Here is a 27,944-nt window from a genome sequence, read left to right on the forward strand (position 1 = left end):
CTAATACTACCGTCTTATTTCACCTATTGCAGTTGACACTAAAGCAATGGCCAATATTGCTATAAGGTACAGTATCTCTGTTCACTGACTTAATGGTTTGTGGTAAACAAGATATGTGAATGAGCAGGGTGAAAGGTGTGCAAAGTTCAGCCCACCTCTAGAGCAGGGTATTCGTGTCTGTAAAGCAGCTCTGGGCTGTCCCTGTAGCTAGCATAGGGAGATGAGATGAATTGTCTCTCCATTGTAACAGTCTCATGGCAGATTACTGGGCCATCTGCTGTTTTAGTCATTGGACCTCAATTAATTCAGTTATTGAGCTGAGTAAGTGCTGTGCTGTGAGAGTGATGGCTTTCCTCTGACAGCTCTGTTACAGCATCAAACACTCATCTACTAGAGCTGGCTAATGCTCAGCGTAATTAGAAAAGTTGGCTAATTTGGAACAAATTGATGAGTATGATTCATGTTTCCACAGAGTCTTTGCCAATATTGACACCCATATTAGATGACCCTGCTCAGACCATGTCAACATTGCCATGTTTTCACTCTGTGTCATTGACAGATGTCTAGTTTTTTACGTAGCGTTGTAAAGCAAGTCTTTAATTTTTATTTCAGTATTGGTTACGGAAGGCAGTGATTTAAACAAGGAAACCTTGTTATACAATATGTACCAGTTGAATAAGTTACTGTAGTGCAGATAGAAAAACATTCTTACTGTTGATCACCGTGGGCTTGAAGGGGTCAATGAGTGTCAATAGTTTTTCTGCCTTGGCACAATTCCCCAGATAACTCTTAAAGCTGCTTTGAACTTTTCACCTAGACATGTACACAGTGCTGATTGTACTTATGCCTACTCAGTGATCACCATAATTCACAATCCTGGAGTTGAATCACATTACCCTTTGTTGAACTCAACTATCCCCAGTAGCAAGGTTCACATCCACTGTAAATGGCTCAATTGGGTAAACTTATCCTGATATGTCTGTGTCACGCCCTGACTCTGGGGACTCTTATTTGTTGAGTCAGGGTGTGACTTTCTATGTTGTGATGTTCTATGTTGTATTTTCTAGGTTTAGATCTAGTACGTCTATTTCTATGTTGGCCGGTGTGGTTCCCAATCAGAGGCAGCTGTCGCTCGTTGTCTCTGATTGGGGTCCATACTTAGGCAGCCTATTGGCACTAGTGGGTTGTGGGATCTTGTTCCAGTTAAGGTATGTTGTGTTGTGCTGCCTTGGACTTCACGTTTCGTTTCGTTTCGTTTTGTTTGTTGTTTTGTTGTTGTGTTTAATATTTAATAAACATGTACGCATATCACGCTGCGCCTTGGTCTGACCCGTCGATGAACGAGCGTGACAGAAGATCCCACCAAACGAGGACCAAGCAGCGTGCCCAGGAAGAGCGAATAGCCATGTCACAGGTGGGCAAATTGTGGTCATGGGAAGAGATATTCGCGGGGAAAGGGCCATGGGCGAAGGTAGATGCCCAGGCAGGAGAGGAGCAACGGCAACACAGAGGATGCCGGTCGAGGAGGAAGCCCGAGAGACAGCCCCAATATTTTTTTTTGGGGGGGGCTAAAAGGGTGGTTGGCGGAGCCTAGCGTTAGAGCAGAGCCAACTCCCCGTACTCACGCGAGGAGGCGTGTGACTGGGCAGGCTCCGTGTTATGCGGAGCTACGTACTGTGTCGCCAGTGTGCCGGCACAGTCCTGTACGTCCTGTGCTAGCACCACGCACGTGCCGTGCGAAGATGGGCATCCAGCCAGGACGGGTTGTGCCGGCTCAACGCTCCTGGTCTCCAGTACGCCTCCTCGGTCCCGCATATCCTGCGCCGGTTCTACGAGCTGTATCGCCAGTACGCGTGCACAGCCCAGTGCGTCATGTGCCAGCACCCCGCACGTGTAGTGCGAAAGTGGGTAGCCAGCCAGGACGGGTTGTGCCAGCTCTCCGTTCCAGACCTCCAGTCCGCCTTCGCAGTCCGGTCCGGCCCGTTCCTGCTCCTCGCACCAAGCCAGTGGTGCGCGTCGCCAGCCCGACCCGGCCCGTTCCTGCTCCTCGCACCAAGCCAGGGGTGCGCGTCGCCAGCCCGGCCCGGCCTGTTCCTGCCCCTCGCACCAAGCCAGTGGTGCGCGTCGCCAGCCCGGTCCGGCCTGTTCCTGCCCCTCGCACCAAGCCAGTGGTGCGCGTCGCCAGCCCGACCCGGCCCGTTCCTGCTCCTCGCACCAAGCCAGGGGTGCGCGTCGCCAGCCCGGCCCGGCCTGTTCCTGCCCCTCGCACCAAGCCAGTGGTGCGCGTCGCCAGCCCGGCCCGGCCTGTTCCTGCCCCTCGCACCAAGCCAGTGGTGCGCGTCGCCAGCCCGGCCCGGCCTGTTTCTGCTCCTCGCACCAAGCCAGTGGTGCATGTTCCTAGTCCGGTTCGGCCCGTGCCTGCTCCTCGCACCAGACCAGTGGTGAGTGTGTCCAGTCCGGCACGACCCGTGCCCGTTCCACCGGTGCCTGGTCCGGCACTAGTCAGCAGCTCCAGTCTGGAGTCAGAGCAGTCCGCTCCACCAGTGCCTGATCCAGCTCCGGTCAGCGGCTCCACTCCGGAGCCAGAGCAGTCCGCTCCACCGGTGCCTGATCCAGCTCCGGTCAGCGGCTCCACTCCGGAGCCAGAGCAGTCCGCTCCACCGGGGTCCAGTCCAGATCCGGTCAGCGGCTCCAGTCCGGAGCCTGAGTAGTCCGCTCCACCGGTGCCCGGTCCAGCTCCGGTCAGCGGCTCCAGTCCAGACCCAGACGTCAGCCCCTCTCCAGGTTCGGGGTCTCCCACACCAGGGTCCAGACAGGGCTTGGAGTATAGTGGGAGGAAGGAGAGGGGAAGGAGAGGGGAAGCAGCGTGCCGAGGTCCAGACCAGACCAGGGGCGCAACAGGGAGGCGGAGAATAGGCGGAATGCCCACCCGGCCCCTACCCTGTTAAGTAAAGGTTGTGCGGTCGGAGTCCGCACCTTTGGAGGGGGGGGTACTGTCACGCCCTGACTCTGGGGACTCTTATTTGTTGAGTCAGGGTGTGACTTTCTATGTTGTGATGTTCTATGTTGTATTTTCTAGGTTTAGATCTAGTACGTCTATTTCTATGTTGGCCGGTGTGGTTCCCAATCAGAGGCAGCTGTCGCTCGTTGTCTCTGATTGGGGTCCATATTTAGGCAGCCTATTGGCACTAGTGGGTTGTGGGATCTTGTTCCAGTTAAGGAATGTTGTGTTGTGCTGCCTTGGACTTCACGTTTCGTTTTGTTTGTTGTTTTGTCGTTGTGTTTAATATTTAATAAACATGTACGCATATCACGCTGCGCCTTGGTCTGACCCGTCGATGAACGAGCGTGACAGTCTGTGACCTGCAACTACAGCTTATGAGTGCGACCCCAGTCATGTGGGTCATCAGCAGGTCTTTACAGTAACATGAATGGCCAGACATGTGACCGGTGTGTCAATGTTATTGTCCATCCCAGTAATGCTAACTGAAACAGAGTGGATGGGTTCAAGACTCACAGTTCATGACTGGTTGTTTTGTATATCACCTCCCTACTGTTATTTTATTTTACTGCTGCTCTTTAATTATTTGCTATATTTTATTTTTTACTGATCTATTTTTTACTTAACACTTTTTATTTTTTCTTAAAAACTGCATTGTTGGTTAAGGGCTTGTAAGTAAGCATTTCACTGTAAGGTCTAAACCTGTTGTATTCGGCGCATGTGGCAAATAAAATGTGAATTGATTTTCTGTACATATTTGGGTGATCCAGAAATATTATTTGAATGATCAATAATATGAATGCCTATGTATACCATCTTCAATTAAATTGTCATCGCTGGAAATGGTATTAACAGCATCAAAACTGTAAATGATACTGAGACAATTAGCATTATGTGTGTTATGGTGTTAGTAGTATGTTGTGTAGGTACCAGGCTAAGATGTCAGTGTGCTGAGCTCAGCTCAAGGTATTGGTGTTTCCCTCTTGTTATAAGGGAGTGAAGTCTAAGCAACCTGTTTACAGTACTGTATGTCTGATCATCTATAAGACACAATGGGGGAAATGGTGTTGGTGTTAATAGAAAATGTCAGCATCTTTATAACTACTTTAAACCGTACCTAAATAACTTTCAGGGTTTTCAGGGTATTTTTGTTGGGGTGGTGTGTGTGAGTGTGTTATAAGTTTAACTGCATCTCATTATAGTTTTGGCAGCCCCAGCAGAGCTCATATCAGCTTAGGTCTTGATCTAATGTGCACCTAGTTAACCCAACTGACGGCATAGAGGGAGTGAAGCTAGTGCAACCAGCTTATGTCTGACGTGATGGCAGTGTGACACATGGGACACAAACATATAACTGCTGAGCACAATGTTCAGCCACATGGATTCCTTAACTCATATTTAGAGACAGCCCACAAGACGAGAATGTTATGTATTGAACATTTTCATTGATAAAGCACTCAAAGCACTCCTATGCCATCAATCTGGAATTTCTCTAATCACATGTCAAGTTAACCCAATCACCAGTATCTCAAATATATGTACGCAGCATTAAGAAATGCTACTATAAAAAAAAAACTATATGTTGGTGGGAAATTAGATTGATGTTTTAGTCATTACTAGTGTTTAGCTCTTTATGATGGTCAGGATATAATACGTTGAGTTCCAGTTATAATCATTACCTGAGCATTTACAGGAAAATAAAGAAGTGAACATCCAAATTGGTCCAGATGGTTACTTGCATATTACATGCTTACCCAAATCAAAAAGAAACTCCACAAACAGAGGTCCTGCAGGTAAGGCATTATATAACAGGTTGACGCTCATTTCCTTCTGGATACAACAGAGGATCACTGATATTTTCCATCAAGCTTTATGTTCGACCAGCACCTGTTCTGTCCACGCTATGCAGGGGTCTGTGCCCAGAACTCTCATTAGACTCTGGGCATTATTACTCATTCCATGGAGGCCCAAGTGTCTGCGGGTTTTCACTCCTACTTGATTGATCAATGAAGTTCACTGATTAGTTAGGAACTCCCTTCACCTCACTAGGTCAATAGGACATTTGGAAAGGAAATAACAAAACCAGCAGACTCGGCCCTCCATGGAATGAGTTTAACACCCCTGACATAGGCCTTTGTGCATCCTGCTTTTGTGATTGCTGTATTATACATACAGTTGAAGTCGGAAGTTTACATACACTTAGGTTGGCGTCATTAAAACTTGTTTTTCAACCACTCCACAAATTTCTTGTTAACAAACTATAGCTTTGGCAAGTCGGTTAGGACATCTACTTTGTGCATGACACGTAATTTTTCCAACAATTGTTTACAGACAGATTATTTCACTTATAATTCACTGTATCACAATTCCAGTGAGTCAGAAGTTTACATACACTAAGTTGACTCTGCCTTTAAACAGCTTGGAAAATTCCAAAAATGATGTCATGGCTTTAGAAGCTTCTGATAGGCTAATTGACATCATTTGAGTCAATTGGAGGTGTACCTGTGGATGTATTTCAAGGCCTAACTTCAAACTCAGTGCCTCTTTGCTTGACATCATGGGAAAATTTTTAAAAATCAGCCAAGACCTCAGATTTTTTTTTTTTTACCTCCACAAGTCTGGTTCATCCTTGGGAGCAATTTCCAAACACCACGTTCATCTATACAAACAATAGTACGCAAGTATAAACACCATGGGACCACGCAGCCGTCATACCGCTCAGGAAGGAGACGCGTTCTGTCTCCTAGAGATGAACATACTTTGGTGCGAAAAGTGCAAATCAATCCCAGAACAACAGCAAAGGACCTTGTGAAGATGCTGGAGGAAACAGGTACAAAAGTATCTATATCCACAGTAAAACGTGTCCTATATCGACATAACCTGAAAGGCCGCTCAGCAAGGAAGAAGCCACTGCTCAAAAAACGCCATAAAAAAGCCAGACTACGGTTTGCAACTGCACATGGGGACAAAGATCGTACTTTTTGGAGAAATGTCCTCTGGTCTGATGAAACAAAAATAGAACTGTTTGGCCATAATGACCATCGTTATGTTTGGAAGAAAAAGGGGGTGCTTGCAAGCCAAAGAACACCATCCCAACCGTGAAGCATGGGGGTGGCAGCATCATGCTGTGGGGGTGCATTGCTGCAGGAGGGACTGGTGCACTTCACAAAATAAATGGCATCATGAGGAAGGAAAAGTATGTGGATATATTGAAGCAACATCTCAAGACATCAGTCAGGAAGTTAAAGCTTGGTCGCAAATGGCCCCAAGCATACTTCCAAAGTTGTGGCAAAATGGCTTAAGGACAACAAAGTCAAGGTATTGGAGTGGCCATCACAAAGCCCTGACCTCAATCCTATAGAAAATGTGTGGGCAGAACTGAAAAGGCGTGTGCGAGCAAGGAGGCCTACAAACCTGACTCAGTTACACCAGCTCTGTCAGGAGTAATGGGCCAAAATTCACCCAATTTATTGTGGGAAGCTTGTGGAAGGCTACCCGAAACGTTTGACCCAAGTTAAACAATTTAAAGGCAATGCTACCAAATACTAATTGAGTGTATGTAAACTTCTGACCCACTGGGAATGTGATGAAAAAATAAAAGCTGAAATAAATAATTCTCTCTACTATTATTCTGACATTTCACATTCTTAAAATTAAGTGGTGATCCTAACTGACCTAAGACAGGGAATTTTTACTAGGATTAAATGTCAGGAATTGTGAAAAAATGAGTTTAAATGTATTGTACCGTATTAAATCAATATAATCAATGTCAATGAAGCCTTAAGAACCACATTGAGTAATGTTGCCTATAGAGCCTCAGGACATAACAGCCTACCATCATGATGCAAAAAGGGACATTCCTAAACTCTCACAAGTACATCAGGTCCAAATGTATTCTTATTTTATGTTTGCTTGCTTCTGTACAGCCCAGTGTATGCATGTTTCTCATGACATCCAGGAGCCTGGACAACAGCTGAGCGTGCTGACATGTTCAGAGCAGTGTGTACCTACATGGGGTTGAACAAGGTCAGTGTACTCATCCATCAATTGTGCTCAGTTTGCCTGGCAAACATAAAATGACTCAGATTGAGGATAATCCTGATTTTTGCTGAAATACCTTTGTAAGCTTTGAGTTTTAAGGTTGCATGTTTCATTTACTGCTGGTCATTTTTTATTCAAACATGACAATACAGGTATAATTGAGAGGGGAAATCATGTTCATTTTGGATTGGTTGTTATATAAGAATAGGAGGAGTTGGAAGTAGATAGTTATTGGTGAATGTTTTTCAGCACTACTGTGAAGCTGGTGAAGATGTAGACTTTGGGCATTTGGCAAGTGTACATTCCAAAATGATATATCAAAATCAACTCAAATAACAGTATGGACTCAAAGTAATTGGGTCATAAGCATATCATTGCACATACTTTAAATCAACTAAAATGGCCCCATAATCAAGGGTAGACTATATTTCCAAGGGAAAATATTACCCAACCCTCAACATACTACAGAATTGAAAGATGACCACAAGAATACAAAGGAAAATTGCTCACTCATTTGAAAGTAATGTTTTGGTATTTGTGCCTTTTTGAGGCGAATAGCACCTGGAAGGCAATATAGCAACATGTGGATTATGATTACAGAATTTATGACAAAACATTGTTGTGCTGCAATCGTATACTCTCAGCTCTCTGGGTTTGCCTTACTTTCCAATAGGAGGTGTCCAATATTATGTCAGTTTCATTCCCCTGTCAACCCCACCATTTGAATGTCCAGAGGCATCTCTGTCAAACACTGTGACCTATTTTCTGTTGGATCTATTAAGTGACACTGCCCCATTAAGTCACAAGAGAGTACATTTACATAAGATATAATATCATTACTAAGCATTATCATGGTAGTTCCACAGTGTACTGTACAACCTCTGCCATGAGGAATTCATTCCTCATTCCCTGTTCTAACAATCCTGCTGGGTCCTTTGTTTTTATGGTCTGTGCAGAAACATTTGGTCTCTCACAAAGCTGAGTACAAATGTCAGTATCAAATTCTCTGAATAGAAACAATCGTTCAGTGATGTTGGATGTTAGCTCCATGTCAAGAATTACTGCACCTCATCAACACAGTGGAGATTTTTAGATACCTGTGACCCTGTGTCCATTCTGTGTCACTCAAGTCACATCCATGCACTGAACAATAGGTAGACCACAACTGCTGATCAGTGAAGGAAGTGGCACTTGCTGCCCTCTTGGTATTCCTTGGCCTAGTGGAGAGTAGTTAAGGACAAATCAGTTGAAGAAAAGGCAGGATCCATTCTCCCAACATCTGTCATCTCTTAAGCCTATTTCCCAAAGCAGTTTGCCTACATTTGCATGTAACATCCTGCATAAGCCAATCACCAGGCTATCAAATAGGAACAGATTTACTTTGCATGCGCACATGTTGATGCTTGATCTGCAGCCTCATGCAATAATGTGTGTTTCACAATCTAAAGTCACTGTCACATTTTGAGTTGATCTGACCTTTATGATGGCAAGTACAGTATGATGAAATATACCCTGAGTGTACAAAACGAATATTGAGTTGGACCCCCTTTTGCCCTCAGAACAGCCTCAATTTGTCAGGGCATGGAATCTACAAGGTGTCGAAAGCGATCCACAGGGATGCTGGCCCATGTTGACTCCAATGACACCCACAGTTGTGTCAAGTTGGCTGGATGTTCTTTGGGTGGTGGACTATTCTTGATACACATGGGAAACTGTTGAGAGTGAAAAACCCAACAGCGTTGCAGTTCTTGACACACTCAAACCGGTGTGCCTGACACATACTACCATACCCCTTTCAAAGGCAGTTAAATATTTTGTCTTGCCCAGTCGACCTCTGAATGGCACACATACCCAATCCATGTCTCAATTGTCTCAGGGCTTTAAAATTATTATTTAATCTATCTCCTCCCCTTCATCTACACTGTTCGAAGTGGATTTAACTGGTGACATCAATTAGGAATCATTGCTTTCACCTGGATTCACCTGGTCAGTCTATGTCATGGAAAGAGCAGGTGTCCTTAATGTTTTGTACACTCAGTGTAGTTTGTGAAAACATGCATCAGTAATGCCCAACTATGCCAGAACATGTCCAGTCCAACATTGGCATTGGCGAGAGCCTTGTTCCAGATTAAAGAGTAAGCCCAAAGTAATCTTTTTTATTACTATGCTCAAAGAAACAGACTAGGTTTAGACATGACAATAAAACAGAGGCCAAGCATATAATTTGTCCTGTGTAATAAATTATGCATTTGGTGAGTGGGTGGAGAAAGATGGGAGCGAAAAAGAGACCACAGCAAGCAGAAGAGAAGAGAGAGAGTTCAAATAAACAAGGGAGAGACAAAAAGAGTGATTGGAGGATTGGAGTATAAGGGAGCGCAAGCAAGGAAGAGAACGAATCCTTCAATAAAGGTAGCAGGCAGCACATCCTTAGAGCCAAAGGAAGGATGTACATACAGCATCACCCAAGGAACTGTAAATGCCACAAGATTATGAAGATTTGAGATATATTTGAGAGGCAAAACACGGCGGCGACATATCGAAAGCCTGGATTAGTTGCCTTTTCATTTCATTTCATTTTGCCCAGCCTCCAGCATGGGGACAGAGTGCAGTCGGCGGGGGTCCCTGGCGCTCACCCTCAACCTTGTGGCATTTACATGTGCCCTGTCAGCAGTGACCACCAGCTTCTGGTGCGAGGGGACCAGGAAGGTGGTCAAGCCCTTCTGCACAGGGCCGGTGACGACCAAGCAGTCATACTGCATTCGCTTCAACAGCAGTAACATCAATGACAGCCGGCTGGTGCAGTACATCTGGGAATCGGGAGAAGAGAAGTTCCTGATGAGGAAGTTCCACACCGGCATCTTCTTCTCCTGTGAGCAGGCTGCTGACATGAATGGTAAGAAATGTTATATGCAATGTTTAACAGTAAAAAATGTTCATATACAACTTGCAGAAACTTTGAAATAGAACATGCGACTATGTTGGCCGCTCAGCAGCTAGTCCTGTGTGACCATGCTCTCTGAACCTAATGGGGTTTGGGTACATTACAGCAGGAAGTGAAGGAGGAAGCACATTGGGAGAGACTAAAACAAGATCAAGATGCAAATGATTTGACAGTCCACTATTTACTTACATAATTACATCATCATGTTTTTTTGTCTTTTTAGTCTTCGAGATTTGATAAAATAAGCAAAAAGTAATGTACTATTTGGTATCAGGTTACTTATTGTGTTGACTTTACTGAAATAGACTGACGTTATAACGATGTATCAGTTTTAGTAGGAGTTTTATTATTTTATTATTTATTTTATTATTTAATTGTAATGCTTGCAGAAACTCTGTGACCCAACATTTGTTGCTATGATTGCTGTGAGAGTCAACAGTAGCCAGTCCTGAGGTGTGACAGAACAAACAGCTGTGAGAGTCAGCAGTAGCCAGTCCTGAGGTGTGACAGAACAAACAGCTGGGAGAGTCAGCAGTAGCCAGTCCTGAGGTGTGACAGAACTAACAGCTGTGAGAGTCAGCAGTAGCCAGTCCTGAGGTGTGACAGAACTAACAGCTGTGAGAGTCAGCAGTAGCCAGTCCTGAGGTGTGACAGAACTAACAGCTGTGAGAGTCAGCAGTAGCCAGTCCTGAGGTGTGACAGAACAAACAGCTGTGAGAGTCAGCAGTAGCCAGTCCTGAGGTGTGACAGAACAAACAGCTGTGAGAGTCAGCAGTAGCCAGTCCTGAGGTGTGACAGAACAAACAGCTGTGAGAGTCAGCAGTAGCCAATCGTGAGGTGTGAACGAACTAACAGCTTATTGGGATATAAAAGGACTGGAGATATGAGAAGTGCTGATTAATTTTCAGAAAATGAACAACATATGTAACTTATACCCCTATCAAATAATGGATAGGGTCTGAGACATTTTAAAAGTGGTAAGCGATTTATCTTGTGGAGTAATCGGTCAAATAACGTGAAGGTGAAAGTCCTGATCATAACCATTTAGCTGATGGTTCTGTGCATACTAACACATTTATATTTCATTTATATAAAATAATGAAGAAGGGTAAAGAAATATATTGATTGCATTAGCTATTTCTACAACTACAATTTACATAAGAAGATAGGAAATAGAAAAAGACTAGGCTACATGAACTAAATTACTGTTTATCTGCTTCCAGGTTTTAACTGCAGAGACTTTAAAGACATTGCACCTGACCATGAAAAAGGTAGGTAAAACCCATTTATAAAATGTTTATCTTCCAGTCTAGTAGTGTAAAGCCCTTGTAAATCTATATTTTCCTCTTGACCACAACTTTATATAAGTCCAGTCATCAAAAATAACAATTGTGTGCGTTCATGTCAAGAGGCCACTATATCAAGACAGTGAGTTTATAGGATGTTCACTCTCCTAACAGAATCTATATGAACCATCAACTATTTTCATAATCTACTGTGAAAAAAGATAGTCATACACTCTATATATGCTCCCACTAATTTAATGGGTAAACACTACACTACCCCATTACCCATTACATTATTGGTAGCATATATATACTATTCCTTTAACACCTCTCCAACTATTTTTGGAATGCACGTCAACTCATGCTTTTTACTGGAACATAATCTACTGTGACTGCAATCGGGGCTTCCATAGGAAATACAAAACAACAGTCTAAAAACAAGAGTAAAGCTGTTGTAGTAGTTATACATTAAAAGTAGCTTTCATCTAATTATCAGTGGCACCTGTCGTCTCTATCCAAGTCCCACCAGAGCAGGCCTATAGGATCAGGTAGTTCTGCTGGCGAGGGGGAAGCGTAGAGAGGTCAGGGGTCTCTTCCTGTCGTGGTCTGTGGAGTTGATGTCTTCCTTCGTATAGGTGGGATTATTTAGTAGAGGGAGGTGTATTAAAGAAGCGACGGTAGCGCTCACTCTGACTGACTCCTCTCTTCCTTCTATTCCCAGGGGTCCTGTGGCTGTGTATCACAGCTGAGTGTCTCTACCTCATCCTGCTGTTCACGGGTGGTGTACTCATGTGGTTAGAGCTGTGTCCTTGCCTCAGTGTCATGAACAAGCTGAAGCTCAATGCCTTTGCTGCCATGTTCACCGCCCTGTCAGGTAACGCATCTGTGCCTGGGAATGATGTACACAGTCATATTTATTTTTAAAAATGTGCATTCTACCATTGTGATCATTCACCACTTGTCAAATGAACAAGTCATCAAAGAATACTTTCATACAGTCACTCAAAGCTGATCACCAGCCATTAAGGAGTTGATTATCTCCCTGCATCCTTAACTATGAAGTAAGCTTCACAGAGGGGGCACACTAGTGAGTGGACATCCCCTGGCTCTGTTTCTCAATTACCAGAGGAGATGTCAACCTCCCTGCCACGCTATCACACTAAGGCTGGCACTGGGCTGGTCAAATTGGATAGAGAGCCTACAGTAGACAGGCTTTGGGAGTCCCAGCTCCACAGTAGAGCAGAGGCCAGCGTGTCTGTGTGTAACACTACCCACCAGGGGGATTACATCATCTAATACCATGCATGCAACCCACTAACCATCCCAGGCAGGCAGGCAGAGGCCGGCCAGTGTGACAGTGGCTAGTCCATATCCTAAATGGATTATTTCATCTTTACAGACACGATATTCAGTACACTGCTGAATCTGTTCTAAGTTTTCATCTTTCAAAGACCATTTCGGAAGCTGATAGGAGGGGAATCAAGATGATGTTGAGAAAATGTATGTCAATCAGGAGTCATGTTCATTTAGATTCACGCACTGTATTGTCAATCATAGTTATTGTGTTGCTATCATCTGTCAAACTGTATTGTGGGGGTAAGTAGGAGTGAATATACACGTTTAAAATGTGGTTTATGCACCACAGAATTTGTGGAATCCCTACAGCTGAACTCTCCTTGGGTCTGCGGTACAAATATGAATGTGAATATGAATATGAATTTGTTAGCAGAAAAGCAGAGCAATAATAGTAGCATGGTGGGATGGGAGCCTTGCTCAGGGAGGTACAGTTGTAGGGAAGCTAGCCTAGCACGGTGCTAGCGTAGCGCGTGGAGCAGTGGTCTATGGTCTGTGTGTCCAATGCCTCTGCGGATTTGCTGGTTTCTGGACTAATCGGATTGGAGCTGGGGCAGCGGTTTTGGGCCATGACAAGGCCTACCCAGAGGAGTACCCCCACCCCTCCCCTCCCACCTTCCCCTGACCCCCTCCTCTGGTTGTTAGGACGTTAATCCCAAGTAAAGCATCTGTAGACGGGCAGAATGTCAGCTGAGAGATGGCCAAGAGGCAGCAGAGAAAGCGAGAGTAGAGAGAACACTGTGCTGTGGTGGGCTTTGATTCTTCATCATTCTCTGTTCTATCAATCATTGTTATGAAGTGGAATGGGTGCAACTCTGCAATTATTGCTCATCAATATTCAGTATTAATGTAACCTATCAGCTTCCCCAGTAATACTATAAACTGAATATCCAGTGAATAAAGAAGCATGATCGTGGTGAAAATCCATGGACTGTCATTCAATGTTGTTCGCACAAACATTTGTCTTCATGCAGGGTTTTTAAAACAAGTGCAAGATGTCCAAACTGATAGCCCTTAATTCAGAACTTGTACAATACTGCCATGCTGTGGCTACTAATATCAATTGCAGGTTTAACATTTTTTGCTGCACTTCCACCAGTGCTTTTGAAGGGTACAACCATTATACTAAAAAAATATATAGTCTCATATATTATCTCAGGTTTTCATTCACCACCTTTATTTGCGTTTTGTATTATGTGTCGTGTCCCTTGGTATCCAGGCCTTTTGGGGATGGTTGCCCACATGATGTTCACCACGGCCTTTCAGATAGCTGTGGCTATGGGCCCGGAGGACTGGAGGCCCAAGACCTGGGACTACAGCTGGTCCTACATGTATGTACTGACTAGGTCACTTACCATTACACTAGGTGCTGTACAATAGGAGTTGTCTCTGATTAAAGTCTAATATCCAGCTATGTGATACTCGTGCCATTTTAAACGACGCTAGCATTCTGAGGCCATGTACAGTAGCAGTCATGATGGAGATAGCATGCATGCTGAGGTTCATCACACCCTCTGTACTTCTTCTTCCCCCTCCCCAGTTTAGCATGGAGCTCCTTCGCCGCCTGCATGGCTTCTGCGGTGACAGCACTGAACAGGTACACCAAGACCATCGTAGAGTTCAAGTACAAGCGGCGGAACATTGAGAAGAACCTGAGGATCAAGCAGAAGCTGCTGGAGATGGACCTGCCAGAGCAGATGTGGGACATGTACCTGACAGCTGTGCCTGCAGGGGGAGGAGGAAATGCTGGGCCTCTGGACCTCCCCGTCAATGGGCACAAACCCTCCACTGGAGCAGCCTATGTAGTGGGCCTGGACAGCATGACAGAACCACATGGAGAGGCCTACTGCTGACAGTGGTCACCAACCCTGGGCCTGCAGGGCCCCATTCCAATACTGTTCGAATGTACCTTCCTTCCTTCCTTCATTGAGGTTATGACTGCTCTAACATGATTGGATAAGTTCCCATCCAAAACGTAAAGGGGAGGATGAAAGGATGCATTTTCACAGTATCAGAACAGGGCCCCTGAGATCTATACGGCTTTACAGGACCAGGCTTGGTGACCACTTCATTAAAAGGACCATAAATTGGCACTCATATACAGCATCCCAAACTCACTGGACTGTATAGGGCATAATGGATCCCATTGAGAAGAACATTACTATAATGATGCTTAAAGGAACATGGCGCTGAGTGAATAAACAACACTTCTCCTCAACTTCCTCCTGTATATGTCTAGAGCCAAGGCCATGACTATTCTTATCATGACTGTTATTCAGGAGCAGATGGTAAAGCTATTTTTACAAGCTGCGTTCATGGTTTTGTTGCCACAGTAGGGCTGCGAAGATCAGCCAAGTCTAGTTGCCATATGGATGCTTGGTGTACAGACGGCTATTTCCAACAATTTGGTGCTTATGTTTGTATGTGCTGTATGTAAGTATGTGTTTGAAAGAAAGTTGGATCTTGATATTTGCTTCAGAATGTAATGAAGAAAAAGGCAGTACCCATAAACATGCACAGGAAATGTATTGAACACAAACTGTGTCAGAAATGAAGGACAATACAGACTGTGAATCTGTCTATGATTCTTGGTAATATTGAGGAAATGGGTTTAAATGCCTGATATAACTAGGGAATATTTAAATGTAAACCAACTGCAAACGACTACAGAATGAACGGAGCAATGCAGGGCTCTACTAAATATTTCAAGTATCTGTCCATGCAGCTGCCTTGAATTGTCTTGGATTTAAATTAAGGGATGCCATGTCATTTCTTATGGTAATACTTGCTCAATCTGACTACAGAAAAAATGTTGTATGATGATCATGACCACAAATCCAAATTTGTCCTAGTAGTTTACAGTATTTCCTCAATATCGTCTAAGCCTCTGTTGGAGAAAGACTGCCATCTAGTGGAGTAAAGGGTAAGTTCACACTAGAGTTCTGAGGACCTGCTTTCCAACCGTGGATGTCACTGTCACTTTCCTCTGTATGTCCATGGTGTTACACAGTAGGCCTATGTCATTACTCTCTCTACTTCTTGCGGTTTAACTGTCACAAAATAAAGTGTGACTGTTTTGATTTGTTTGCCAATACAGGTTGCATGAGGACTTGAGTTACTCCAGATGACATCAGGACCGTCACAAAATACATCAATTCAAGCTTTATCTTGTATCCTCTTGTGCAGCCTGTGTTTTGAATGGTGAGGATGGTACCATCTTTTTTCCACCTCATTGTAGGCTCCCATCCTACCAGCCAAAGTTCTGCCCTGTCATCTGGTAGAAGCGCAGGTTGTGTGGCTGGTAGAACTGCCGTAACCTGAGGATGACCTGAGGGTGGATGTCAGCATGTGGCCTGCCCTTGGTTCTGCCCAGGCAGTGGGGCTTGCTGCTGCCCTCTGGCTTCTTCAGGCAGGGGAAACCCTTTGTCTTGTTGAAGTAGAAGTGTTTGTCTGTGATGATCCTTTGAAGGCCCAGAAAGTCTTGGACTCTGCCCAGCTCCCCAGCAGGGTCGCTCACCAGCCTCTCCCCATGGACAAAGTGGATCTGCTCCAGGGGGAAGTGTGCCAGCCACCTCTCCAGGTGCAGAGCATACAGGCCAATCCAGATGGGGCTCCACAGGGAGTCCACCTTCAACGCCTCCTCCGTCCCGTTACGGAACGTCAGGGTCTCGAAGCTGGGGACGCCCGGAGTCTTGGATACGATCTGGGTGTAGTCAGAGATGGCGCGGGTCACAGGGTCACGCACCACCACGATCAGTTTGACCTCCTGGGACATGGCGTGGATCCGGCTGGGGCTGTCCGCCGTCACAAAGTACCTGGGTGTCTTCTCCAGGACCACCTGGCCCTCCAGAGCTTTGGGCATCAGGTTCCTGAGGGGGAGAGCGAGGCTGTTCAATCTTATATCAAATACACAAAATACAACCAAAAGAGAATTTAACCATATCCATTTGTATAGATCGAAGAGAGGGTTAATTATTTGAATAACCATCAACCAATCCAAGGTACTATTGATTGAGGCTTTTGCCAAATAAAGGGATTGAATCATCCCCTAACACCATGAACTATCTGGTCATGCTCACTCCCCAGAGATCTCTATGTCATACTGTGCCAATGAGGCCAACAGGCCTGAAGGTTCTTAATAATTTACATGGTGTTATATAGTTTTCTCCAGTGTGCTCTCCAGCCTCACTCAGCTCTTCCTCCCTGCCGGATGTCAATACACTCCCATTCAATTAAATGAGGGCTGAGGGGCACTGACTCTTGTACACACCCCTTGTAATAGCATGTGCTACCAGGGAGAAAGAGAGGACACACTTGGCTGTCTGCCTGAATAGAAATCTAGATGAAGGAAAAGAGAGAAAGAATGGAAGGAAGAAAGAGAGACTGGGAGAAAGGAGGAGGGAGGGAGCACACAAATACAAGCAAAGTCCATTAGTGAGTCCACTTTTGATTTTCCCCAGAGACAGATTTTGGCGCTGGCAGAATATGCAGCTTTTGTGTTGCATTAACTCGCTTGGCATTTGCACTCAGCTTCTCTCCCTTGGAGCTGTTATCTAACCATTATCAAGATCGAGTTCAATTCCATGGGTAGTGTTTCAATAAAGAGCCTTGATTATTTTCCTCTCAGCAGAAACGATGCATACTCCAGGGGTTCTCATTAGACAATGTGGTGCTATACTTTGATCAAGCAGCTTGATTAATATTTCCATTTTGGGAACAGACAGTATTATACTTCAGACATCAACAGTGCTGAGCGATTAGTGCTTTTTGAGGTCGGTTCGGTTCAATATAAAAAAATTATCACGGATTTCGGTTTCGATTATTTTTTTAAACATTAAATGCACTATGCATTAGGTGGGTTGAATTCTGTAACAAGACAGAATAAAACAATTAATACAAGTCCCATGATGGTAGTGACTGCCCATTACTGCTTATCACTTATTAACCATCATTTATTCACATTACTTTAATAAAATATTTCAGTTGTTGTGTATATAACTTTTTTTTAAATAACTTTATTATTTAATTCCAAGTCATCATCTCATCTCTATAGAGCTGCTGCTTATGCTGTCTGACAAAATCACAACTTTGTAGTTCTTCAAAGTAAATAAGGCATACTTTTATGACTGCTGAAAACCAACTATCAATCACTTAGAACGTGTATTTTCAGGTAGAGATAAACCCTCGTGAAGCAACAGCTGCTCTCTATATCACCTCATGATCGCCCATTCTTCTGTCTCTTCCATAGCAGGCGTAAAATAAACACAGACCGAACAAGTAGATGCGCAGTGGATTATGGTCACTGTAGTTAATTCTCACCATTTATGCACTAAACTATAGAATATTGTCCTGTTGGAAACTACAACTCCCTACTACATCGCACATTACGGGCTGGATCTGATTTATCTCTAGAGAAACTGTGCAATGTGCGCATTGAGCTCACAGAAAAAAACGGGACAAAAATGGGAATTCAAATAATTGAACCAAAGTTGGTCAATTAGTTGTTTAAAAAAGGAAAAATAACCGCTCACCACAAGACATCAAACAAGGGAGAAAACAAAGGCCATATGGTGGGGCATTGTTGGCCCAAGCACCTTGAAATGCATTTGTTGTAAGAAATGTGCTATATAAATCAAGTTTGATTGATTGATTGATCATGTAGCAGATATTAGGTTCAGGAGTTGGGGGAATGTTTGGTTCATTTATTTGTTTTTGGAGGACAGTCAAAATGATAAAATAATAATGGCATAGATAACATTGCTCCATAATATTTCTGTTACTATAATCTAAAAATACAGATTTACAGTATTGCTGTCAGTTGTTCTTCAGAGTGTATGGATGGACCATGTAGGACAGACAGCCCATAGAGAAATTCTCTCAGCCATTTAATAACCCCTTTTTACTTGTCATACACTACCATGCTCAAGCAGCAATTCCAAGGAGGAATGTGCATTATTCTACACCTTTTGCAAGTTGTAAACATAATCAGAATCTATTATTTTTCATCAGCAACCTCATTGAAACGTGACATCCTGAGCGCAAACAATGAAATCCCCCTGTCAATGAAATATCAACCATTTTTATCAACCAATCACAAATGTGTGTATGTGCGTGCGCGTTACTTTCATCATTATCATTCTAATCATCACCATTATCATCATCATCACCATTATCATCATCATCGGTAGGTACATACCTGTACCAATTCAACCCACGTGAGTAATGTCTGTCGAAAAAGTGGGGTTCAGAGCCAAGTGCTCGAATATCAGGGTGTAGTCTTAGGAATTCCAAAAGAGCTCGTGTTCCGCCCTTTTTCACCCCTATGATGATTGCTTGGGGTAGTCTCCTTGTTGCCGTCCAGTCCTTACCAATATTGGCTGATTGCGCACCAACTGCACCTGTTGTACCTGCGCTGCCGACGAGGGATGCTGAGCGCACACCGACATCCGTAGCCCTCTTCTCAAATGAGGCATTATTTATTTGGAACAGCTCAGTCAAAGGTAAAAGTTGAGAGGTTTGCTTCAAATGTTTCGCAGTATCGACTAGAATAGAATCACAGCAGCCGGAGAGAATGAAGTACAGCGACGCGCAAACCACAGCAAGGGAGAACATGAAGAGAAGTTTATGCAGGAATCGCGGAACGTCTTGTTGAAGGTGATGAGAACCAGCCATACCTTCTTCTGCAAACAAATTGAGGCCATTCTATGAACAACACATCTCTTCTATCGGTACATCTGTTATTCATGTAAGCAAAAGCACAGAATCATGATTCCATGCCCAAAAACATGGTGCGCCGGCTGCTCCAAGCGCGGTGCCAAATACGCTTGTCATCCCATACTGACACGTTGTTGATCTCTAAACTGTTCATCGCAAGAAATTGTTCCTTCTCTCTTTAATGCCAATATTTTGTTGGAAATAACCGACGGTGGAATGTTTCCACACACAGTTAGTATAGTACGTTCTTGCTTCTCTGACACTGCTATATTAACCATCATCTGGAGATGCTGCGCGCATCTGTCAGTGCCGTGCTACCTTGATTGGAGGGATGGTAGAGAAGGCGGGTTTCACTGCTCAAACTTAAACTGCTGAGCCATGATCCTGTAACATCAGCTTTAGGATCACTTTCTTTCTCAATGTTTGCATTAGACAGGCAATTTGCTTTCCTTCCTCAGGCTATGGTATTATGTTGGTCAGGAGGGAAATAAGGCAACTCAATTCAGCTCTGACATCATTTTCAGGTGACAATTACCTAAAACAATATTGATTTATGTGTGAATAAAGTAGGATACTTTTTAAAGAGATTGTGTTTTGTGATTTATTGCAATTCATATAACAGTTTTTGAGACCTATATGGGAACAGCTGACCATGCAGATTTTTTGGGGGGGTGCCTTGCATGACTTAACACACATTATTGTTTTGCAATGATTGAATATTGTTCTTTGCATCCACAGACAGAAAGCCCTGTACATTGGCATCATGACGTAATAGGAAGCGTTGGTAATACGACCAGGATAATCTCCAGGCAGAGGTATTAAGTAATACAGGGAGGGGGTTTGTGTCTGATTCTGCTTGTTTTCACAGCATCATAGTGAAAATATTTTTTATGGAAGGAAAGCCCAAAAATGACTACATTATGGGTCATATGGGTCACTTTCGATACTGTGAAATCTCCTCAGAACAGGAAACTGTTTATTGTAAGCTTACACGGTTTACCAGGAAATGGTCACTGTACAATCTGATATTGGAGCCAACTCCACTTATGTCCCTTAATTTAATATGATCTGTGTACTCTGGTGGAACCTTTAAAGAGCAATCCGTGGTATTATAATAAAATAATGCAATTTCTGATTCAAACTCAGATGTAGTTTACCAGAAATCCAATGCACATCCTTATAAGTGAAAAGCTACAACAAACAATAGGCTCAAGAGGCTGAAGAGAAGCCTTCACGTGGAGAGAAACTTTCACAAGCCTTCACGTGGAGAGAAACTTTCACAAGCCTTCACGTGGAGAGAAACTTTCACAAGCCTTCACGTGGAGAGAAACCTTCACAAGCCTTCACGTGGAGAGAAGCTTTACATAAATCAAGGCACCAGGAGATTAATGTTGGATCAAATAATATGCTGTGGAAATATCAGTGAAAATAACCCACTGGGCACAGACGTCAGTTCAACGTCTAGTTATGATTTACATTTGGTAGAGTTGTCAACTAACATGAATTCAACATGAAACCAAAAAAAATGGCACCATGTCATTTGGATTTAGGTTCAAAGTTGGGTGAAATAAAGACTAAATTCCCTTACGTTGATTACTTTTTTCCAATCCAATCAGTTTTCCGCGATACAATGACATCACTTTTTTATTTGTTATTTTTTAGACACACCTGTCTATATAAGGTCCCACAGTTGACAGTACATGTCAGAGCAAAAACCAAACCATGAGGTCGAAGGAATTGTCTGTAGAGCTCAGAGACAGGATTGTGTTGAGGCACAGATCTGGGGAAAGGTACCAAAACATTTCTGCAGCATTGAAGGTCCCCAAGAACACAGTGGCCTCCATCATTCTTAAATGGAAGAAGTTTGGAACCACCAAGACTCTTCCTAGAGCTGGCTGCCCCGCCAAACTGAGCAATCGGGGAAGAAGGGCCTTGGTCAGGGAGGTGACCAAGAATCCGATGGTCACTCTGACAGAGCTCTAGAGTTCCTCTGTGGAGATGGGAGAACGTTCCAGAAGGACAACCATCTCTGCAGCACTCCACCAATCAGGCCTTTATGGCAGAGTGGCCAGACGGAAGCCACTCCTCAGTAAAAGGCACATGACAACCCGCTTGGAGTTTGCCAAAGGGCACCTAAAGACAAGATTCTCTAGACTGATGAAACCAAGATTGAACTCTTTGGCCTGAATGCCAAGCGTCATGTCTGGAGGAAACCTGGCACCATCCCTACGGTGAAGCATGGTGGTGGCAGCATCATGCTGTGGGGATTTTTTTCAGCGGCAGGGACTGGGAGACTAGTCAGGATTGTGGGAAAGATGAACGGAGCAAAGTACAGACAGATCCTTGATGAAAACCTGCTCCAGAGCACTCAGGACCTCAGACTGAGTCGAAGGTTCACCTTTCAACAGGACAACGACCCTAAGCACACAGCCAAGACAACGCAGGAGTGGCTTCAGGAAAGGTCTCTGAATGTCCTTGAGTGGCCCAGCCAGAGCCCGAACTTGAACCCGATCGAACATCTCTGGAGAGACCTGAAAATAGCTGTGCAGCAACGCTCCCCATCCAACCTGACAGAGCTTGAGAGGATCTGCAGAGAAGAATGGGAGAAACTCCCCAAATACAGGTGTGCCAAGCTTGTAGCGTCATACCCAAGAAGACTCGAGGCTGTAATCGCTGCCAAAGTGCTTCAACAAAGTACTGAGTAAAGGGTCTGAATACTTATGTAAATGTGATATTCAGTTTTATTATTTTTTATAAATTAGCAAAAATTTCAAAAAACCTGTTTTTGCTTTGTCATTATGGGGTATTGTGTGTAGATTGATGAGGGGGGGGGGAATGATTTAATCAATTTTAGAATAAGGCTGTAACCTAACGAAATGTGGAAAAAGTCAAGGGGTCTGAATACATTCCAAAGGCACTGTATACTCTATCACTATGATACTCATATGCCATTTAGCAGACACTTTTATCCAAAACGACTAACACCTCGATCACACCGACAGCGTCATTGTGCAAAATGGTCCGCAGCATCATCTGGATATGTGTGCAACAAAAGTTCAACATTCACCTTCTGCTACCATTTCTGTCAAGCCGTCTACGCAAACAGTTTGATGCATACGTTCGATAAATCCAACGTATTCACCACACAGAACGCACTGCAACTGCCTCTGCAACGCAATGCTGCAAGGTAAATGCAACGTTCCATTGGAAATGAATGTACTTCTGGTGTACCAAAATGCAATAACGCTGTTGGTGTGATCGAGGCGTTGCAGTCATGCGGGATACCTGCTGCATGCAGTGCAGGGTGACCTGGTTTCTGCACCACATCTGGGATCATTGTTTAATAAGACCCGGTGCGTTGTAAATACATAGGGATTAGAGATCACTTTAGAAAGCAGAGACATGTCTACCCGTCTGTTATCTCAGATAAATCCCTGTTTGTTCTGGAAAATGACCACGTTGGATTATAGGGTGGAGAAATGATGGGTGAAGATGTGAGAATGCTGCTGATACCCTCTCCTGAATTCACCTTCCTACGGCTTGCATTCCACAGCCTCACATGCCCAAAACATCTCTGATCGTGTGTGTGTGTGTGTGTGCGTGAGTGCGTGTGTGTTACAAAGTATACCATATGAGCTTTGAATCATTGCTCCTCCCCCACCTTTTCTTATCAGTACCAGCACATGGTAAGTTCTGTCAGCGAACAGTCATATGTTATACTGTACCACTGCAATACTATTGTGACACTCAAATCATGTTAGATGGGTGATGGGTTTAACACCGGATCATCGCAACTAGCTAGCTGCAACCGAATGGATGTTGTGGTTGGCTAATCAGCCTTGAGCTATCCTCGAGTCAGGCCCATCTCCCGGCTATCTACCTCTCTGTCAACCGGACGGGACCTCCTAGTGTCGACACGGAGCCCCGCCGATCCATCACGACTGGTCTGCCGACGTAATCGTCTGTGGTTTCAACAGGCTTCCCGTTGCGACGACCACGGTGATCCATCTGCTAGGCCCGGCCCGCTAGCACACGCAATTCAACAGCCGTGCTTCCTGCTCGCCTGTGCTGTAGCACCAATTCGAACTGCTCTCGGACTCACTTATTGCTGTTCACTGGACCTTATGACCACTCAGCTGCACAGCTGATGCCTGCTGGACTGTTCCTTTACACGGTACCCTGTCCTGTTTTATCTGTTTAGCCTCAGCCCAAACTTTCATTGCCATTAACAGTTGTTGTCTTAGCTCTCTCGAATAACACCTGTGATTGCTTTATGCCTCTCTCCCATGTCAATATGCCTTGCCTATTGCTGTTCCAGTTAGTTCTTATTATACAATTTCACTGCAGAGCCCCAAGTTCCTCTCAAACTGCCTCAAATAGCTCCTTTGTTCCACCCCCCATACACGCGGAGACCGGCTCAATCGGTGCCTCCAGTGATGCCATCTCTTTCATTGTTACCCAACGCTTAGGTTTACCTCCACTGTACTCATATCCTTCCATATCCTTGTCTGTACATAATGCCCTGAATCTATTCTACAACGCCCGGAAATCTGCCCCTTTTATTCTCTGTACCCAACGCACTAGAAGACCAGTTCTTAAAGCCTTTAGCCGTATCCTTATTCTAGTCCTCCTCTGTTCCTCTGGTGATGTAGAGGTTAACCCAGGCCCTGCAGCCCCCAGTATCACTCCTACTCCCCAGGCGCTATCATTTGTTGACTTCTGTAACTGTAAAAGCCTTGTCTTTTTGCATGTTAACATCAAAAGCCTCCTCCCTAAGTTTGAGTTATTCACTGCGTTAGCACACTCCGCCAACCCTGATGTTCTAGCAGTGTCTGAATCCTGGCTTAGGAAGGCCACCAAAAATTCAGAAATGTCCATCCCCAACTACAACATTTTCCGTCTAGATAGAACTGCCAAAGGGGGTGGAGTTGCAATCTACTGTAGAGAGAGCCTGCAGAGCTCTATCATAATATCCAGGTCTGTGCCCAAACAGTTTGAGCTCCTACTTCTAAAAATCCACCTTTCCAGAAATAAGTCTCTCACTGTTGCCGCTTGCTACAGACCCCCCTCAGCCCCCAGCTGTGCCCTGGACACCATATGTGAATTGATTGCCCCCCATCTATCCTCAGAGTTCGTACTGCTTGGTGACCTAAACTGGGATATGCTTAACACACCGGCCATCCTACAATCCAAACTAGATGCCCTCAATCTCACACAAATTATCAAGGAACCTACCAGGTACAACCCTAAATCCGTAAACATGGGACTAACTTACCCTCTAAATACACCTCCGCTGTCTTCAACCAGGATCTCAGCGATCACTGCCTTATTGCCTGCGTCCGTAACGGGTCCGCAGTCAAACGACCACCCCTCATCACTGTCAAACGCTCCCTAAAACACTTTAGCGAGCAGTCCTTCCTAATTGACCTGGCCCAGGTATCCTGGATGGATATCGATCTCATTCCGTCAGTAGAGGATGCCTGGTTGTTCTTTAAAAGTGCTTTCCTCTAAATCTTAAATAAGCATGCCCCATTCAAAAAAATTCAGAACAAAGAACAGATATAGCCCCTGGTTCTCCTCAGACTTGACAGCCCTTGACCAGCACAAAAACATCCTGTGGCGTACTGCATTAGCATCGAATAGCCCCCGCGATATGCAACTTTTCAGGGAAGTTAGGAACCAATATACGCAAGCAGTTAGGAAAGCAAAGGCTAGCTTTTTCAAACAGAAATCTGCATCCTGTAGCACTAACTCCAAAAAGTTTTGGGACACTGTAAAGTCCATGGAGAATAAGAGCACCTCCTCCCAGCTGCCCACTGCACTGAGGCTAGGAAACAGTATCACCACCGATAAATCTACAATAATCGAGAATTTCAACAAGCATTTTGCTACGGCTGGCCATGCTTTCCACCTTGCTACCACTACCCCGGCCACCAGCTCTGCACCCTCCGCAGCAACTTGCCCATGCCCCCCCCCCCACGCTTCTCCTTCACACAAATTCAGACAGCTGATGTTCTGAAAGAGCTGCAAAATCTGGACCCCTACAAATCATCTGGGCTAGACAATCTGGACCCTTTCTTTCTAAAATTAGCAGCCGAAATTGTCGCAACCCCTATTACTAGCCTGTTCAACCTCTCTTTCGTAACGTCTGAGATCCCCAGAGATTGGAAAGCTGCCACGGTCATCCCCCTCTTCAAAGGGGGTGACACTCTCAATCCAAACTGTTACAGACCTATATCCATCCTGCCCTGCCTTTTGAACGTTTTTGAAAGCCAAGTTAACAAACAGATCACAGACCATTTCGAATCCCACCGTACCTTCTCCGCTATGCAATCCGGTTTCTGAGCTGGTCATGGGTGCACCTCAGCCACGCTCAAGGTCCTAAACGATATTATAACCGGCGATCGATAACAGACAGTACTGTGCAGCCGTCTTCATCGACCTGGCCAAGGCTTTCGACTCTGTCAACCACCGCATTCTTATTGGCAGACTAAATAGCCTTGGTTTCTCAAATGACTGCCTCGCCTGGTTCACCAACTACTTCTCAGATAGAGTTCAATGTGTCAAATCGGAGGGCCTGTTGTCTGGACCTATGGCAGTCTCTATGGGGGTGCCACAGGGTTCAATTCTCGGGCCGACTCTTTCCTCTGTGTATATCAATGATGTCGCTCTTGCTGCTGGTGACTCTCAGATCCACCTCTACGCAGACGACACCATTTTGTATACATCTGGCCCTTCATTGGACACTGTGTTAACAAACCTCAAAACGAGCTTCAATGCCATACAACACTCCTTCCGTAGCCTCCAACTGCTCTTAAACACTAGTAAAACTAAATGCATGCTCTTCAATCGAACGCTGCTGGCACCCGCCCACCCGACTAGAATCACTACTCTCGGCGGGTCTGACCTAGAGTATGTGGACAACTACAAATACCTAGGTGTCTGGTTAGACTGTAAACTATCCTTCCAGACTCACATTAAGCAAGTTAAATCTAGAATCGGCTTCCTATTTCGCAACAAAGCCTCCTTCACTCATGCTGCCAAACATGCCCTCGTAAAACTGACTATCCTACCGATCCTTGACTTCGGCGATGTCATTTACACTAGCCTTCAATACTCTACTCAGCAAATTGGATGTAGTCTATCACAGTGCCATCCATTTTGTCACCAAAGCCCCATATACTACCCACCACTGTGACCTGTACGCTCTTGTTGGCTGGTCCTCACTACATATTCGTCACCAAACCCACTGGCTCCAGGCCATCTATAAATCACTGCTAGGCAAATCCCTGCCTTATCTTAGCTCATTGGTCACCATAGCAACACCCACCCGTAGTATGCGCTCCAGCAGGTATATCTCACTGGTCATCCCTAAAGCCAACACCTCCTTTGGCCGCCATTCCTTCCAGTTCTCTGCTGCCAATGACTGGAACGAACTGCAACAATCTCTGAAGCTGGAGACTCTTATCTCCCTCACTAACTTTAAGCATCAGTTGTCAGAGCACCTTACCGATCACTGCACCTGTACACAGCCCATCTGAAATTAGCCCACCCAACTACCTCATCCCCATTTTGTTATTTATTTTTCTCATTTGCACCCCAGTATCTCTATTTGCACATCATCTCTTGCACATCTATCATTCCAGTGTTAATACTACATTGTAATTATTTTGCACTATGGCATATTTATTGCCTTACCTCCATAACTTGCTACATTTGCACACACTGTATACAGTGGGGGAAAAAAGTATTTAGTCAGCCACCAATTGTGCAAGTTCTCCCACTTAAAAAGATGAGAGAGGCCTGTAATTTTCATTATAGGTACACGTCAACTATGACAGACAAATTGAGAAAAATAAATCCAGAAAATCACATTGTAGGATTTTTAATGAATTTATTTGCAAATTATGGTGGAAAATAAGTATTTGGTCACCTACAAACAAGCAAGATTTCTGGCTCTCACAGACCTGTAACTTCTTCTTTAAGAGGCTCCTCTGTCCTCCACTCGTTACCTGTATTAATGGCACCTGTTTGAACTTGTTATCAGTATAAAAGACACCTGTCCACAACCTCAAACAGTCACACTCCAAACTCCACTATGGCCAAGACCAAAGAGCTGTCAAAGGACACCAGAAACAAAATTGTAGACCTGCACCAGGCTGGGAAGACTGAATCTGCAATAGGTAAGCAGCTTGGTTTGAAGAAATCAACTGTGGGAGCAATTATTAGGAAATGGAAGACATACAAGACCACTGATAATCTCCCTCGATCTGGGGCTCCACGCAAGATCTCACCCTGTGGGGTCAAAATGATCACAAGAACGGTGAGCAAAAATCCCAGAACCACACGGGGGGTCCTAGTGAATGACCTGCAGAGAGCTGGGACCAAAGTAACAAAGCCTACCATCAGTAACACACTACGCCGCCAGGGACTCAAATCCTGCAGTGCCAGACGTGTCCCCCTGCTTAAGCCAGTACATGTCCAGGCCCATCTGAAGTTTGCTAGAGTGCATTTGGATGATCCAGAAGAGGATTGGGAGAATGTCATATGGTCAGATGAAACCAAAATAGAACTTTTTGGTAAAAACTCAACTCGTCGTGTTTGGAGG

At 44.6% G+C, this 27,944-nt stretch overlaps 2 protein-coding genes across 2 annotated transcripts; one reads left to right on the forward strand and one right to left on the reverse strand.

Moving 5' to 3' along the window:
* Positions 1 to 9,634: 9,634 nt before the first annotated feature.
* On the forward strand, positions 9,635 to 14,475 carry LOC311103967 (germ cell-specific gene 1-like protein; the record flags this gene model as incomplete). The annotated part of the gene is made up of 5 exons (XM_084145606.1): positions 9,635 to 9,935; positions 11,207 to 11,254; positions 11,991 to 12,143; positions 13,842 to 13,953; positions 14,163 to 14,475. 5 exons carry the CDS (start codon positions 9,635 to 9,637, stop codon positions 14,473 to 14,475), a joined length of 927 nt encoding a protein of 308 aa, XP_084001732.1.
* A 1,394-nt stretch (positions 14,476 to 15,869) lies between these two features.
* LOC311103188 (heparan sulfate glucosamine 3-O-sulfotransferase 3A1-like) lies at positions 15,870 to 19,490 on the reverse strand (the record flags this gene model as incomplete). Its single annotated transcript, XM_084144738.1, has 3 exons — positions 15,870 to 16,491; positions 18,819 to 19,050; positions 19,445 to 19,490. The coding sequence occupies 3 exons, from the start codon at positions 19,488 to 19,490 to the stop codon at positions 15,870 to 15,872; spliced, it is 900 nt and encodes a 299-aa protein (XP_084000864.1).
* Between the last annotated feature and the right edge of the window lie 8,454 nt (positions 19,491 to 27,944).

This window comes from Coregonus lavaretus (assembly GCF_964263955.1).
Source record: "Coregonus lavaretus genome assembly, chromosome: 28".
Classification (NCBI taxonomy): domain Eukaryota; kingdom Metazoa; phylum Chordata; class Actinopteri; order Salmoniformes; family Salmonidae; genus Coregonus; species Coregonus lavaretus.